The sequence below is a fragment of the Nothoprocta perdicaria genome, unplaced genomic scaffold (assembly GCF_003342845.1).
Source record: "Nothoprocta perdicaria isolate Ctin4 unplaced genomic scaffold, notPer1 scaffold_25, whole genome shotgun sequence".
Classification (NCBI taxonomy): Eukaryota; Metazoa; Chordata; class Aves; order Tinamiformes; family Tinamidae; genus Nothoprocta; species Nothoprocta perdicaria.
The window spans coordinates 582,470-598,661 of record NW_020455477.1 but is presented as its reverse complement, the minus strand read 5'-3'; the positions used below and the strand labels follow the sequence as shown (position 1 = coordinate 598,661).

The following is a 16,192-nucleotide window of genomic DNA, read 5'->3' as shown; positions in this document are numbered from 1 at the left end:
TGGGGGCGAAGGCCGCGCATTGTGTCGTGTCAGCCCATGCAGCTGCACCGGAGCCGGGGGCGAAGGCCGCGCGTGGCGGCTAGTGCACAAGCTGGAGCCGGGCGAAGGCCGCGCGCCGCGTCAGCCCGTGCGGCCGGCGGCAGCTGCGGGCGGCGCGGCCGGCTCGGGCAGCAGGGCCTGGCTCTCGCGCCGGCCCTCACGGGCTGCAGCGTGCGGGGCTTGARCTGCAGGGCCTGGCACTCTCGCACATGGGCTGTGTGAAATGCATGATAAATTACATGTTCTGGATCACACGTATTTTTCAGAAAATAGTCAGAAACTTTTGAACACTTACTAGAAAGGCAGAGCAAGAGTGAAAGAGGCATCCAGCTCTGYTTCCTTTTCCTTTTTTTCCCCTCAGTGTTGCATAATTCAAGGCTATCACAAGCAGCGGGTCATGCCACAACCGTGTTTGTTGTTCTTTGACCGTTGTAGCAACCCGCGTGAACCCGTTTATCAGGCCCTGCTATGTGCTAACGCATTTGGAGTGCCCAGTGATAGAAGTGCATGTGGCTGGGACGCCTGCACAGCACTGGGGGCTCAAAAGGGCCCCCCCAAGAGACCCCAGAGGCGCCCGAAGGAGCCCGGCCTGCAGCACTGCACATGTAAGCGGGACAGTGCTCCACGTATTTCATGTGGCCAAAGGGAGCGCTTTGTTTCATTAAAGCAAAGCAAYGTAAGCTTAGAAGCCATTTGCTTAAACAGCCTCACTCCTCCACAAACTCCTCACTGTCAGCCGAATCCATATATTAATATAAGGAATGCACTCAATGCTTTTTATTTTGATAACGTGCAAGTCTCCTTGCAAGTATCGTTCTTGTTGTCGTGTTCACTGCCCCCTGGGACACCTGCATGTTACTGAAGTGGGGGAGAGGGAGAAGGTTGTTTAGTTCCAACAGCAGCTTCACATATTTGGTACTAACTGCAACCGTGGAGCTGCCTTTGTTGCCTCCAGCAGTAACTAATAGATGACGTTCCAGTGGGAAATGAGAAAACTTATCACGCACTTAAAAAACTGGGCAGTTTTCCCTGCTGCACAAGCTCAGCTAGGAGTTGCTCCCAACACAGCAGACCGCAGATAGTTAGCACTTTTTGAGTAAGAAAGGTGAGTAGAGATATTATATGTTTCTAAAACATTTTAATTTTGCTCTTGCTGGGTGTTCTGGAACCCTGCATTAGCCCGAAGTTGTTATGTGCAGTCATTTTGTGGCTGAGTGAACTGCAGTAGCAGTTTAAAGGGCTATCATTGCTGCTTTGCAAGGAGAACAGGTTTTAGTGAGTGGAGATGTTTTCTTTACCACCTAAAAATCTRCCATTTGTGTGCAAGTTGTACTTCTCTTACTAGATTTGCCTTAGGTTCTGCTACATGTATCTTGCTAATTGTAAGAAAACAGCAGAACAAGTGATAAAAGAAAAATGCCTCTGACTTTTATCTCAAAATGAACTGCTGTGGTTTTCCTAGGAGTTTGTTTGACAGATCAGGTGGTGCTTTTGACTAAATTGTCACTTTGTTTAAAAAGACTGTCACTGCAGGTCTCAATTATGCCTATGTTCTCTCCTGTAAAAACTAATCAATTCCTTGGATCATGTGTGCATACCGAAGAATGATTTCATTGCTTACTTTATATATATATATATATATATATATATATATATATGCATATATATAGACACATATGTGTGTGTGTGTGTGTGTATAGTATACAGCATATGCAGAAGAAAAAGCCACAAACCTTATTGGTTTGTGTGATAAGGACCTTTAATGCAAGGAACAGAAAAGAAGGTATGCTCCATGTGGGGAAATCTTTAAGGATTATTGGGCAAGCAGTTGTAATGATTACGTTGCAGTACAAGCTGATGCTTGTGTCTGATCAAAAGCAGTCCCTTGACCATGTTGAAAGGCTGCAAAATAATGTAGGGGCTGCTGCACACACAGCCCCTGCCTTTCCCAGCCCACGCTGAACACATGCAGCYTGCAAAGCTGTGAGGCCTCCTATATTTATTTTATCTGTAGTTAATGGACTAGTGTAGTACCAGTAGTAGCAYGTCTGAATGTTACTGAATATTTCATGTTATTAAGAGGGAACAAATTCTCCTTCCCTCCCCGCCTCAAAAAGACAGACTTGAGCACGCAGGAAGTTTTCCATAATTTCCTCAGAAAATATAAAGAAGGAGCACAAAAGTATTATGCCGTGGGTCGTCTTTACATTTTTACTGTTTAGAAAGACTGCAGACACATCTGACAACTACAAATGTTTAATAAATGCACGTGTATATGTATCCGAAGCAAGTGTATCTTTAGTGCAGATGTGCAGGAATGGTCTTTTGAACTCCAAATTGATGGTCAGCAGTGATCATGAGCATTTGTAGGATCGGGGTCCAAATGAAGAATATTAAGAAAAGGGCATCCTATTATGGGAGCACCTTTGCAGACACCTTAAAGGCCAGGCTGTCCCAGATCTGAGCAATGACACTTGCATTTGCTGACTTGAAGTCTAGGATAGGGATAGCAAGGGGCAATTTCATACATTCAGTGTGATAGAAAATCACCCATCCTATCATATACTTCGTTAACATCTTTCCAGTGAAAGTCAATGAAATGGAGTGCACCTGAATCACAGAAATTTAACAATAATACGATCCATCATGTGGCCATGAAACAGCTATTTCCTAGGATTAGAGTGTCATATTTGGCTATGTAGAATATTTATAGCCACCCTGTAAAATTCTTCCTGGCTGARGTGAGTAACTTTTTGATGAACAAATAAAATATAATCCTCTATTATATATTCTTCATTTTTCTCTCACCCAGGTATTTACTACCTGCCCATCATTAACGTGGCAGGTGGGGATATACACGTAAATATTTGTTGCTATTAGGCAGGATGGATCACTGTGAAAGCAAGTGCTGGAAACGTGCAGACTTGAATAACTTCTGTTATGGCAATAGTTCCCAGTAACTCCAGCTCAAGAAAATCTTTGCTATCTAGTTGTATTTTKGAGGGTTATTTCTGTAGCGTGGCCCTGCCATGACTTGGCTCCGCTCATGGGATGTGCTGCCGTTTTCTGACTTGTTAATTGTAGCCAGCTGGTGCGACCGAGGCGGGTTAGTGCAAYGCACACGTTTACAGGAGGTCACGGGGAGGCCCAGTAAAGGCATGGGTAAGGAGGCAGCTTGGAAGCTGTCAAATAGCAGCTATATAGAAATTAGTCTCCATTAGCCCCCCGTGGGAGGAGATAAGATTCCCTCCTGTGCTCGGATTCGGTTAGTCTGCGATGGTGTCCGCAGTGCAGTTTTACCTCAGGGGTCAGTCTGCCTCRCAGCGTGTGCATATTAGTGTCTTGTCCTCCAGTTTACTAATTTAACGGCATATTTGAAAGTTTATAAATTAAACTGCACTGCTCAGCACTCTATTGCTCTTCTGGTAATTAATCAGATATGGTTCTAATTACTGACTTTGAGCAGAATTTAACGGTGGTCATCTGTAACGTCATCTATTATTGACGTATTTTCGGAATAAAAGCAACGCAAAAAGAACTTGCAGGAATTTCCTAATGAAAAATATAATGATTTTTCCATCATAAAACTTTTTATGTAGTTCAAGTGTGACTTTCTCATTTGAAGGTATCTGCCCTTGAATGTATGGCTGCATAATATTGTTGGAAACTTTATAAACTACGGAGAGCATCACTGTGAGGTAAGTGGTGGTTAACAAGGAGCAATGTGTGTGGCAAAGGATGGAGCTAGGCAGGGGCAGCCGGAACAAACCCTAATTCAGAAGTTCTCAACAGAAGGAACCATGCGCAAGGACTRTAGAAAATGTGAGTCTGTTACTACATTTCTCACTCAAACCTCATCCCTTTTGTCACTTAAAGCAATGCATCTAGTGTTCCAGCCCAGCAAACCTCCACAGCATCTCGTGGGAGCTGCACTTTCTCCTGCTTCTGTTACTTATGAACGTTGAAAATGGAGAGCAAAGATGAAAGTCGTATCATCCTTAACAGATTCGAAGTACAAGAAAAGGCAATGTCTGTCCAATAGAGAAAAAGTGACCTGTCAGGAGATGCATTCACACCATTTATTGATTCCCCACCACCACACACACACACACACACACACAAACACCCCTAGAATCAAATGTGGTTGTTATTTTTTTATGAGCTGAACTAGATTTAATAAAGTTGAGGTCAATTATTAAACTCTCAAAATAAGTATGTGGTTCTCACTAAGACTGCTTGATAACAGTGATGTTAAATGACTTATTTTCAAGGTTTTATCCAAATGCTTTGGAACTGCTTTAAAGAAAGAGTTGTTCTTACCAAAGAACTGTTAGAAGCATTTTTCAAATATCAGTCACACCCATCAAAAAGTCTTTAAAGCTCAACCTTGAATCTCTTACTTTTTTAACAGTAAGTAAGCTCTGTAAGTAAGAATTCTGACATAATTTTTTTTTCTAATGTGCCTGTCTTTGATTTGGAGCTTTGAGGGACACAGGCAGATGCTGCCAGCGCAGCAAGCCCTTACCAGGGGAGCAGAAGCCCATCCTGCCATTATTTAGCAAGGCAGCAGCAAATCACTTTAATCATACGAAGATGGTTCTGAGGTGCAACAGGCTGGAGAGAATCTCATTACAGATCTAGCTTTTCTTTTAAAAGATTGTCTGCCACTTTTCCCAAGCAACAGAGAAGACCTGAAACTGAGCTGACAGGTAATAAGTTCCCAAATGTTACCACACAACTWAATTTCTGTGCCTCTGGAATAGGAGCTTGTGCTGCCAAGCTGCAGCAAGGTGAGGTATTGGGGGGGCAGGAGAATGCTTCTTTCAGCACCAACACTTAAAACTTTATTGCTTAGTACTAAGGAAAGAGAGAGAAGGTAATAGAAGTATTTTTTGCTATAACAAATYTGATTTTTTCAAACATGAGAATGCCGCTTTATCAGCTCAGTAAGGGAATGCTGGGAAAATGACGTGAAAGCAGGGGCTGCATCCCCCTTGGGTGGCAGCTTTGCTAGTCCCGCTCCGTGGCGCCTCTCGGTGCGTGTCCCCCTACACCGAGGTGGGGAACAGCACCCAAGTCAGGCCCTAAGAGTGCATGTGCACAAGGAACTGTGGTTCCCTCTRACACGAGGGGTAGGCTGATTTAAAGTAGCCGTGCTGCCAGTATAGCAACGTTTTCAAAATAAATAGCGCCGGTTTTATGTTTCCTTAAAAATGGTTTCACAGATCTTTTCCCCTCTGCATTTCTGGTGGGTTGAACGTTCTATTTCAAGAATGATTGTACGTACAAGGCTAGTTCCTACACACAAGTAATCATCCTCAGAGTTCTTGAGATGCCCATTTAAAGATTATGAAGCATTTAAAAGCACAGTAGTTCATGCCTAGAAGCATTAGTTTGTCCCAGTAATTTACACTAGATGCAGAAGTGAATAAGTCACTGCAGTKTAGGTAGCTGTGAAACTAGGCGTGAACTCTGCAGAAGTTGCTTATTGCTTCCTGTCCCACAGGGAGCGAAGTGGAAGCACCGAGAGAAGGAGACCACAAAGTGCTGAATAGCTGCGGCTTGTGCTGACCTTGATAACATCATTGCAGGAACCTAAAAGCCAGTAACCAAAGAAGTCCCTGACAGAAAATAGACTCTTCTGGTTGCAGCCCTCCTATAGACGGTGCACACTGTCCTTTCCTCCCCTGCCAATATATGTGGGCTGTGCATTTGCTGTAACCCTCCTGTTAGAGGGCCACACACATGGCTTGGGATTTCTGCTTACATCCTTGCAAGGAAACTAGGACCTCATACTGCAGCAAGAGTTAGGAGCAGCCGTGAGAGAGAACACTAGTAATTTTTAAGGGACGGCATTGATGGAGTATTTATTTTATAGAGTCAAATGCTAGGTAACTAACTCATCAGTTCATCAATTAAGGTTGACAGACTGAATGAGGCTTATTTTCTTAAGGAAGTGGGACAAAAATCAAAAAGAACCAAACCTCTCTCAGGTTTGAAAATACCTATTTTGATAATAGTGATTCAAAACAGCACAATTTCTAGAAACCTTATTTTCCTGCTAATTCTGCATGTGGGGAAACAGAATTTGCTGATGCTGTCCCCATTAACACCAAAGAGCACTTGGGTTTCTAAGTACACTGATGATACAATGTGCTCATCTTTCGACACTTTCCCAGGCTTCCAAGACCCATTTATTTTGAGGAACTTTAAGAAGACTATTCTCTGTCAAGTTTCTCTTTTTTTTTATTTTCATGTTTCTTCCTTAGGGTGGAGTGTTAACGCCTTGATGTCAGTATGCAGAGCAGGATACCTCTCATTCTCCTGGCCTGTGGCTCCTTTAACCCCATCACCAATATGCACATGCGCCTGTTTGAGCTGGCTAGAGACCACCTGCACCAAACGGGTCAGTAACGTGGTGCTCGGGCCACAAACACTGTGTTTGACTGTGAAAAGGGAGAAAAACTTTGGTGATTCAGGATAGATGAGCTGTCATTTTACTACCTGCGTCATTTTATTATTCTTTATTGATAATTCAATATGAGGTTTTCATGGCATATTCAAAATAGAAATTGCAGCATTATTTCTTTCTTTGACTGATTAATGAAGGAAGAATCATAGCGAGTGTTCGCAGAGCTGAATTAAAGCAATCTATTAGCAGTTTTAGGATATATTCATAGAACCTGCTGAATCTGGTGGAAGTATGCCTAACAACTCCGAAACAGAGAACCAGTTATGATACACTTTCATGCTTTTATCTTTATATTGGAATTTAATATGAATAAGTGTTATAGTTAACATCTTTAAATACACGGTAAATCTGGAGAAAAGATGAAACATTAGTCATTATCCAGCTTTATTAAGGGGTGGAACTTAGCTCCCTCAGCAAAATAAAAAAAGGAGGTCAGAAGACCTAGATGTCAGCACACCGGACAGTCCCAACAACAAATCAGAATCAGAAAGGCTCAGGAGGAGCAGGCGCTGTGGGGATCATGCGTAATAACCCYGGTCTGCTACAGCATCCATGTAACTTCTCCCTAAGACACCAGCCCTCCCTCAGACGGGAGGTCTGAAGGCTGAAATGGAAGTCGGGCACCGCTGCAACCCTCTATCATCGGTGCTTGGTTTTGTGTAGCGTGTGAGGTGCTCTTTGACCTTTTAAGTCAATGTGTGGAGACTTAATATTTTAAGTACCTTATGCACTATTGGAAAATATTTTTTTGTGTGTCAGGTCTTCCCACAGGGTTATCATTACCATTTCCTGAATTGTTTAACCTGGTTTGTCTGCAAGAGCCAGAACCACAATTAGCTTGTGGAAGCTTCTCCCATCCCATGGAGAGTAACCATAAATGCAGCACCACAGTGTGCATTTCTGCTCAGCCAGAATGTATCTGTTGTGTAATAGCTTGACTGCAGCTGTCTTCACAATCAAGTTTTACTGTAATGAATAACATGACTACCCCGATACGTATCCTGATGGACATCTCCAGTAATTCTTTCTGCCAGATTTTTGCACATTGTTTCAGCTTCAAATAGCATCTGGTCTTATTTTTCTTGTGTTCCCATTGAGCAGGGCAGTTCACTGAGTTTCTATATACATTAAGCAGTATTTGAAATTCCAGTGCCACCTGTCAAGTAATTCATTCTCTTTTTTTTCTTTTAATTGTTGATAAAACTTGTACTAGGCTCTCTCCTTGAAGGGTGCATGAGGAGGCACCTTGTGTGCACCTTGGCATCCCAAAAGGATGCAGGGTGTACGCTGCAGTTGGCTCCTGTACAGGCAGAGGTGCAAATTAAAGCAACCAAAACACGGATGCTATGGTTCAAGACCTAAAGAAAATCAGTCTGTTTTATAAAACTCACTTCTGTGACTACTCTTATTGGTGGATACAGTTTAACTCTTAATCTTTTCCTGAATGCTTTTCTAAGTGGAATAGGAATAATTGTTATTCTGCTTCATGAGCTTTTTGTCTTAGACAATCTAAAACCCGCAGAAATGAAGGGTCGGGCAGCCCTGCTTGCAGCCGTGCCTGGGTTACGCCCTGTGTTTGGCTGTGGAATCCCCATCACCTGAACTGCCCCTTCCCAGCGCCCTTCCTCACAAGGGCCACCACGAAGGAAAGAGTTTCAGAAGGGGCTGCCCTATGAACACAGCTACTGTGCTTTATTATTCATACTGGCACTCCCAAGATGGTGGGTTTATCCTTCCTTTCTGGAGGATATTAATTTTGAGAGCTCTCAAGTTGCTGCCTTTCCTTGTTTTTCTCTGAAGCCAATGAGCTATGTATATGCAAAATGGTACTTTGAGCTCTTGCTATGAAACGTTTATTACAGACTCGATGTGTCCCATTTATCTGAGGCTTGATCATTGTGCGTCCTCCGGCACTCCGTGTTGGAGGCGAGTTTCTGAAGCCACAGGGTGTATTAGAATGGCTGGCTGCCTACAAAGGTAAATCTGCATCTTCAGGCCCTGCAGTTCACTCAGCTAGATGGATGTGATCTATGTTTGTCTAGGTCCCTATATGGCATCTGTCACTACAATCTCCGCACACCTCATCTATTTCACTGAACGCATCTCCTGAGCACTCTGTGAAGTRGTGAAGGGAAAGCCATCCATCCTGGGAAGAGACATCCCAAAGGATTGGCCATTACTGCTCTGATGTATTTGTGGTTTATTTTGACTTGCAGTGTAATGATCACTAAATTGTTTACACCTTTGATTTTCTTCCTGTTGAATTCTTCTCACAGAAGATGACTGAACATACAGCAGAAAAGTCTTGCCTACTTTTCTTTTCCTTTTTCATGCTTGGCAATCTCTGCCTCTCAAAGGAAGTCAGCACTGGATTGGTGTCCTTTGATATTTTATCTGTAAACACTTTTGAACAATGCAAATATTTAGGATGACTTGTATCTAGTTGCTGGGTGGGTTATTTTGTTTTTAATTGCCCCAGTTTCTGGACAAAGACGGTAGATAACGCCCTCTTCTCCCCAGTTAAACATAACCTGTGAATAAGATTAACATTCTGGTTTAAACAGAACACTGAAAAAACCCCCTCTACAGTTTCCTAATATTAATAGACTGAGAGCTGTGTGAGGAATATTGATTTCTTGAGAGTTCAAAGCAAACCACTGCTGTTACTTTAATATAGAATTTTTAATGTCATTTTAATGTATGTATAGCCACACATAAAGACTTGATAAAAGAAATTAAATAACACAATTACCTACTCATATGCTGAAAAGCAAGTGTGTCAGTAGTTGTTTTAGAGAAATGATTTCTCTTTTTTTAAGGTAAGCTGCTGTGTGTCTCTTGAAGTATGAGACTCATTGCAACTGTTTTCTAGTGGACGTTTTGTCCTTCATTTCTGACAGTGAGTTTTATATAGGTTTATTATATGTTCTTATATAGCTGCCGTTTTGGTAGCACARGAGGAGTAGCTCCTCAGCAGAGAGATTTTGTTTGCTGAGGGGTGTTGGGTAGGTACCGTGCAGTAAAACTTACAGCTCTTAGGAGCCTCATTGTGTTAACATTTACACATCTTTTCTTGGCCCATGTTTGCAAATTTTGGATATTCAGAACAGAAATCTCAGTTGGGCAGTGAGTGAAGCACAGTTGTCTTGCCTAAAGAAAGATGGGGTTTGTGACTGACCACTATGCAGTATTTAAACTAACATCCGTATCTACAGGAAGGGAAAATGTGCATATTCCCTGGCTTTGAGCTGCTGTCACATTTAATTAATGTCACACAAGTTACCAGCTGGTTTTCTATTGCAAACTGTAGTTGTGGAAAGCTGAATACTGCATGATAAGGTGTTTCATTCTAATCTAGATAGGAGATTGGCATATGATCTGTAGTAGCTTCATGTAAACCTACATCAGTGAGATTTTCAAAGCTTTGCAGTCCAACAGGAAGGTACCAATCAATATGCTGGCTCATCTGCTGTACTCAGTTACATGAAACCCTCTCAAGGAAAGTAAATTTTCCCCACAGCAAAGCAATCATGAAACATATGTCCTTTGGTAATGTTATCACGTATGTGTAGTACACATTTGTACTGTCTGTTTATAGTGATAGCTGCAAATTTAAAGTCTTATCTGGGAGATGTTATTTGAGGTAGTTGCACTGGCACAGAAAAGCAGGCTGGATAATGAGTAGGTCTCATTCTTCATTGTCTCAGGAGTGTTAGAGACACTTCTATGCACAGGCACTGCTCAGCAGGAAGAGGTTACTTCCTAGGAATTTGGTTTATGCTAGAACAGTATTATCTCATAGTATATCTTAATAACTTATTTTTACAATAAAGGAGAAATGTTAATAAAAAACAAAGAAAAGACTGAGCTGAGAGAAGACAAATCCTAAGCTTAAAAGATGGCAGAAGGACAAAGCAATATAAGGGATAAATGTCAGATAAAGTAACCAAATTGTGTGATGCCATCACAGGGGTGAGTAGCAGCTTGGAACAGGAGTGAAATGAAGCAGCACTCAGATACAAAGTCTTATTCCAAGTTGCTCTGCAGAATGCTCTGCATTCTTATAGTTTGCATTATAAATTATAAATGTTTCTACTTGCTTAAAAATTCATCCAGATTTTCTTTCTAAATTATCTATTATGATAAATGCAGTAGTAATTGTGAGAATTTAGAGAGGTAAAAGAACAGGAATGTAACTTTTCCATTTTTCACATTCCTTTTTCCTAGTATTAAAAATAATGCACAGATCAGCTTGTTTGTGGCCTTCTCTAGGTTTGAAGTGAAGCACRCTTTGAGCTACCAGACCTCCAGAGGACGGTTCCAGCCTAAATGTTCCAGGTTCTGCGAGGATGATTCTTTCCTTTTTTGTTTTCCCAGGAAGGTATGAGGTGATCGAGGGCATCGTGTCTCCGGTCAGTGACAACTACAGAAAGCAAGGCTTGGTTTCAGCCAAGCACCGGGTAGCAATGGCCAGACTTGCGCTGGAGACGTCTGACTGGATTCGAGTTGATCCATGGGAGAGTGAGCAGGAGACATGGACAGAGACAGTGCGAGTCTTACGGTAATTTCTTTTCTTTCTTTAAGAAGCTAGTGATTGCCACAAATCTGTCCGGCTGCCAGATCAATACACGGAACTGGCTCATGTAAAGTGATGAAGCAAAGCAGAACATCTTTGTTCATGGCATCATCTGCTATGAGCTAAAGTACTAGATCCRTGGACAACAAAAATGAGTGTCACTGTTCTTCAGAAAAGCTTTCTAACCAGCATTCCCTACCTGGAGTCTTTCTTTTCCTAGTGCAAAGCAGACAGGCTCTCCCCAGACACACACGATAATCTGCAGTATAGCATTTGTGCCGTTTAGGCCATGGGCCCTGTTTAGCCATTGGAGTAGTTACAGGGCTAAGTTCTCTGCTCTCATATYCTCCCTCCACTTTTTAAGTCCCTGAGTGGGCAACACTGAGATGTGAATCAGAAAATAAGAAACTTGACAAGAAAGCCATTCTTCAGGAGTATCTCTTTTCTAGATTAGTTATTTTGACTCTATGACTGCTATTTTATCTGCTCACTTTTCTTCAATTAGGAAATTGCAGTACCAAAAGAAAGATTTTGCAAAGAAGGCCAAGACATCCATAAATGTCTCTTCATATCAGTATTTTGAACCATACACCTAACTGTGTTGGGACATTGTGTCCTGTGAAGGGACACATGAATGGCTTTTTTCTCAGTACTTGCTTCACCTGAATGTGATAAAATTGTCATATTCCATCAAAATCTGTAGATTTTCCCAAAGCTCCCAAATTGTTATGACATGGAAGAATATTCAACAGCAGAGCTGGTACGTCATTTGTGACAATGCCATTAGATGTCAGTTACCTTAAGTAAACATGGGAATTTTGGAGACTATTTCAAGACTTTTTCTTCAGAAAGGAGGAGAGAAAGTGATGGAAATATTTCCCATTCAGTTGGTATTCCTGAAAATTCCTTCTAGGCAAGAAAACATTGTTGTCAATAAGTAAAGAACTTTAATCCGTTGTGTAACCTGGATTACTTGCAGTGCAGATACACAAGAAATTATTTCAGAGTTGCCAAATACCTGTCTTATCCAACAAGTTAACTGGGCTTATATAATTAGGTAGTTATAGGAAGCCTCATACAAAATTCAGAAAACACTTGATAAAGTGACACGTCCATTTTGATGTATCTCTGAAATAACTCAAAGCCTCCAGCATTAAAAGGGAGCCCTGAACGACCCTTCTGGCAGTCGAGATTTACCAGCACTTGGAACRCTAGTCTGCAGTGAGCTCTCTGCCAAGAGTTCTTATTTCTGAATCAAGACCCGTGAGTGCCAGTGCCTGACATGAAGTTAGGGCACTAGACTATACACAACGCCACCTGTTTACAGCAGGGCAGGATTAAAATGTATAAACGTAGCAAGGCTCCAGCCAAGCCTATGTGTCTCACCCCTTGTCTCGACAGCTCCCTTAGTCAATGGCTGAGCATCAGAAATGCCCAGAAAAAACTGTGGGGCCCGGCCCGGTGTGCACTCTGGGCACCAGTGCCACTTCCTGGGGCACAGAGTATTTGTGCAGTTTGAAGAGCAYACATCTAAGTCACTGAACTGTAGATTCATTCCTCAGGCCAGACATGCAGAGGATTATTTATGGCTTTGTATGACCACTGCGTTCAGACTGAGTTAGGGCAGAGCTTTCCTTGCAACTTACAGCCTTTGCTTTGAGACGGTTATATAAGACCTGTCACTTTGGCTGCATCTGTGCTAGATGGGGACAGGACAGGGCACGGGGCACTTGCCTATGCCCAGCTGCCCTGTTTCGGTGGGAGGATGCTTCCTGGGASAGTGTTGCCTGGTTGATACTCTCCAGCCGTGCCCAAGTGTGGATGCCCTTACCATGAAGTGAAGTAAGGGTACCAGTGCTAGGGTGGGCAACAGTGACTGGGAGCAGCAAAAGAGCAAAGTGATGTAAAACAGGGGAAACTGGCAAATGGATCCTTGCCTACCTTCAGGGAGCTGAACTCAGTACAGTTAGAGGCATACCAAAGTCTTACATTGTAGGGGAATAGTGTATTTTGAGGGAATTGTGAATTTGTCAGGATCAGAGCGGTTTATTAAAAGGAAAGGGAAAGTGATAATGGGGAAAATTCAAGAAATATATTTTTGCAGAAAGAAGAATTAAATAGATAAGGATTATCTCCTTCTGAGAACTATTTTAAGGAGCACACAGATAGAAACACACGCAGACAGAAACATCATTATGTCTAAGGGGCTGTATTTAATCAAGAAATTAGCTGTAGTAACTAAAGTGTGGTTTAATCCTTAACAAGCAAAATCCTCCATAATGCTTTAAATGCAGTGTTGCTACCAGCATGGTCGAGTTTCGAAAGGGAATCAGAAACCAGAATGCTCTTACAGAGATTGCTTGTGAATGGTGCAAAACGTTAACTGCATTGATACTTCTAATCTTCTAATGAACRTGGTGAAATCCCAACAAATTGTATTAAAACCCCATGTGTATAAAGGCCGACTATGTTCCTGAGGCTGAAAGCAACCCCTTTGTGCACCTCTGAGAGGATTACTTTACACAGAAGCTTTATTTGAAATGCAGGCACCATTACAACACAGCGCTGCAGTCCAGGGAGGAGTTCTGCACGAACAAGAGAGCCACGCAACGGTCTCCCACGCAAAGACCTCCACAGGATGCCCCTTCTCCCCAGCACACAGGTTGGTTTGGCACCCTAAGCACCTCTTGAGGTTTAGCCCTGAAAGCACCACGGCGCCTGGTGGGAAAGTGGAAGGAGGAAGCGGTGGCTGCGAGGGCTGGAGCGCTGCCTGAGCGCAGCCATTCCCAGGCAGGGGGGCTGCACCCTGGGAAGTGCCAAGGGAATGTGTCGTCACCCTGCGCTCCCCGCCATGCGGGCCAGAGGCGCCGCTGGAGGGCTCTTATATGAGCTCCCAGTTCCATAAGCATCTCCTGAAGCTTTACCAGAGATGGAAGCTGTGGCCCTGCTGATTTTGCAAAGCATGCAGTATAATGAATAAATAATACTGAACAATACAGGGATTACTTGTGATTGTTATTGGAATGCCAGCCAGGGAACAAGGTGCACTGATGCTGCTGCACCGACACTCATTGCATATATTGGGATGAAAAAAATCTTGTTGACACTAAAAGCAGGTCATGCTCTAGAAACACACTCAGCTTAGGATCTTCTGTTTTATCACAGTCCTTAGCTCTGTGGTTTTCTAGGATACTGCTCTATTTCTGATACTTTACATTTCTCCTATAGTGCTTGCGGCACTTCTGGGACATGAATAATATATTTAAGCTTTTCATGGTTACACAAAGGTTTCCAAAGGGTAAGTTGTTAAATCTTTATAGATGGTAGGGAAAAAAAAGTTCCTACAGCACTTGGACTGCAGTTGAACTCTGTCTGGTGTGGATTTAGTGTTGGTAAGTAACAAGCCAGATTCTTCTCATTACAGCATCCGGAAAATATAGTATGGAAGTCATTAAGACTATTTTAATTTTCCATTGTATAAAATTCTCTTTTGGCTATTACTTTATGTAGGTATTTCAGCTTTATTGAAAAAACAAGTCAGTTTGCACAAAAGTGCAAACAAAAGTGCAAACTGGTCTTTTTTTCCCCATAAGGTGGGTTTCTTACTTTAGAATAGAGTAGGCATCAGCACAGTTTTCCTCTATATCTTGAAAAAAAGGTAAAAATAGGTTCAGACGGAGGACTGGCAAGACATAGGTTTCCTTGTCTGGAACACAGTGGCTGGGGTTTTGGGCGGGTTGGTTTTTGTTTTTCCCTTTGTACTCTACCAGGTGGCAGCTGTCCCCACAGAACAGTCTGTTGGTGTGAAGAGCTCCTCGTCCCTTACAGCCTTTGCCCTCTGCACTCAGTGCAGCTGGGCCGCGATAGGGACTGGGATGCCCCAAGCACATGGCCTGCTAGGAAGGAGGGTCACCCCTGACACCCCCCTGCACGGGCAAAGACCAAGAGCTGCCACTGAGAACCCCAGAGAAGACTATAATTCCTCTCCTCTCTTAGAAATAGATGACGGCYTCCATTTCCAGAGGAAATATATGGCTTGCTTCAGTGGGGAAATAATTCTCCTTTAACATTGTACAGCAATATTTGATATGCTGTGAGGGATGAAATAGTAGGTACATTAAGTTTGAAAAAACATGTATTTGTGGCTACCAATCCAAAATCCAATCTGATTTTTTCTAAAAAAAAAAGGTAAAAGTAAACAGTTAAAAAACATTGGGAAGAACAACTGGGTATAATCTTCCTAGGCATCTGAGCAAGTGTAGAAATCTCTCCTTCCGTTTTGTCTTCCTAGTTCTACCGGAATTAAAGCTGCTCTGTGGAGCTGATTTTCTACAGACATTTAAGACCCCCAATCTCTGGAAGGAAGAGCACATCCAAGAAATAGTAGCGAGGTTTGGCTTGGTGTGTATTAGCCRTGCTGGCTCTGATGCTCGTCAGTACATCCACAAATCAGATCTTTTAACCAAATATCAGCACAATATCTTCCTAGTGAAAGAATGGATTCAGAACGAAATCAGCGCAACCCAAATACGCAAGGCCTTGTGCAGAGGATTAAGTGTAAAGTATCTCCTGCCAGATTCTGTCATTTCCTACATTGCACAGCACAATATCTACACAGAGGAGAGTGAGAGGAAGCAYGAAGGCGACCTGCTTCAGCCTCTACGACTGCACAACATGCGAGAGAAGCCGCTGAATGACTGAGAGCTGCAGTCGGAAAGGCACCGACGTGGCAATTTTTGATGGAAGATTCTTCCAAAATATGTTTTGTTGTTGTTGAGGGAAAAGTACATCTGCCCAAAATGCTTTTGAATTCAGATGGTATTTTGGATTAATCTTTTTGTATGTGGCAATGCTTAATCAAATGGAGTATCAAAAGGATACTCAAGTGTGTTTCTTAAAATGTACAAACAACAGTTTCCTTGTGAAAACAGAAGATTTTAAAAACAGCTGTTAAAATTCTCCAGTAGTATTTCAGGATCAAACAGCACTTCCTTGAAGCTGTAATTCTTTAATCTTGCAGTTTCAGCATAAAGATGGCTCACTGTTCTGAAGCAACAAAATAAAATGAATTCTAACTCTTCCTTAAAAATGTATGTATTTTTGCT

The 16,192-nt window shown here is 42.4% G+C and overlaps 1 protein-coding gene across 1 annotated transcript; it reads left to right on the top strand.

The window, feature by feature from the left end:
- The first annotated feature begins 6,336 nt into the window (after positions 1–6,336).
- Positions 6,337–15,846, top strand: NMNAT3 (nicotinamide nucleotide adenylyltransferase 3). Its single transcript, XM_026040120.1, has 4 exons — positions 6,337–6,445; positions 10,889–11,072; positions 13,634–13,749; positions 15,379–15,846. The coding sequence occupies exons 1-4, from the start codon at positions 6,337–6,339 to the stop codon at positions 15,786–15,788; spliced, it is 819 nt and encodes a 272-aa protein (XP_025895905.1). The 3' UTR covers positions 15,789–15,846.
- The last annotated feature ends 346 nt before the right edge of the window (positions 15,847–16,192 follow it).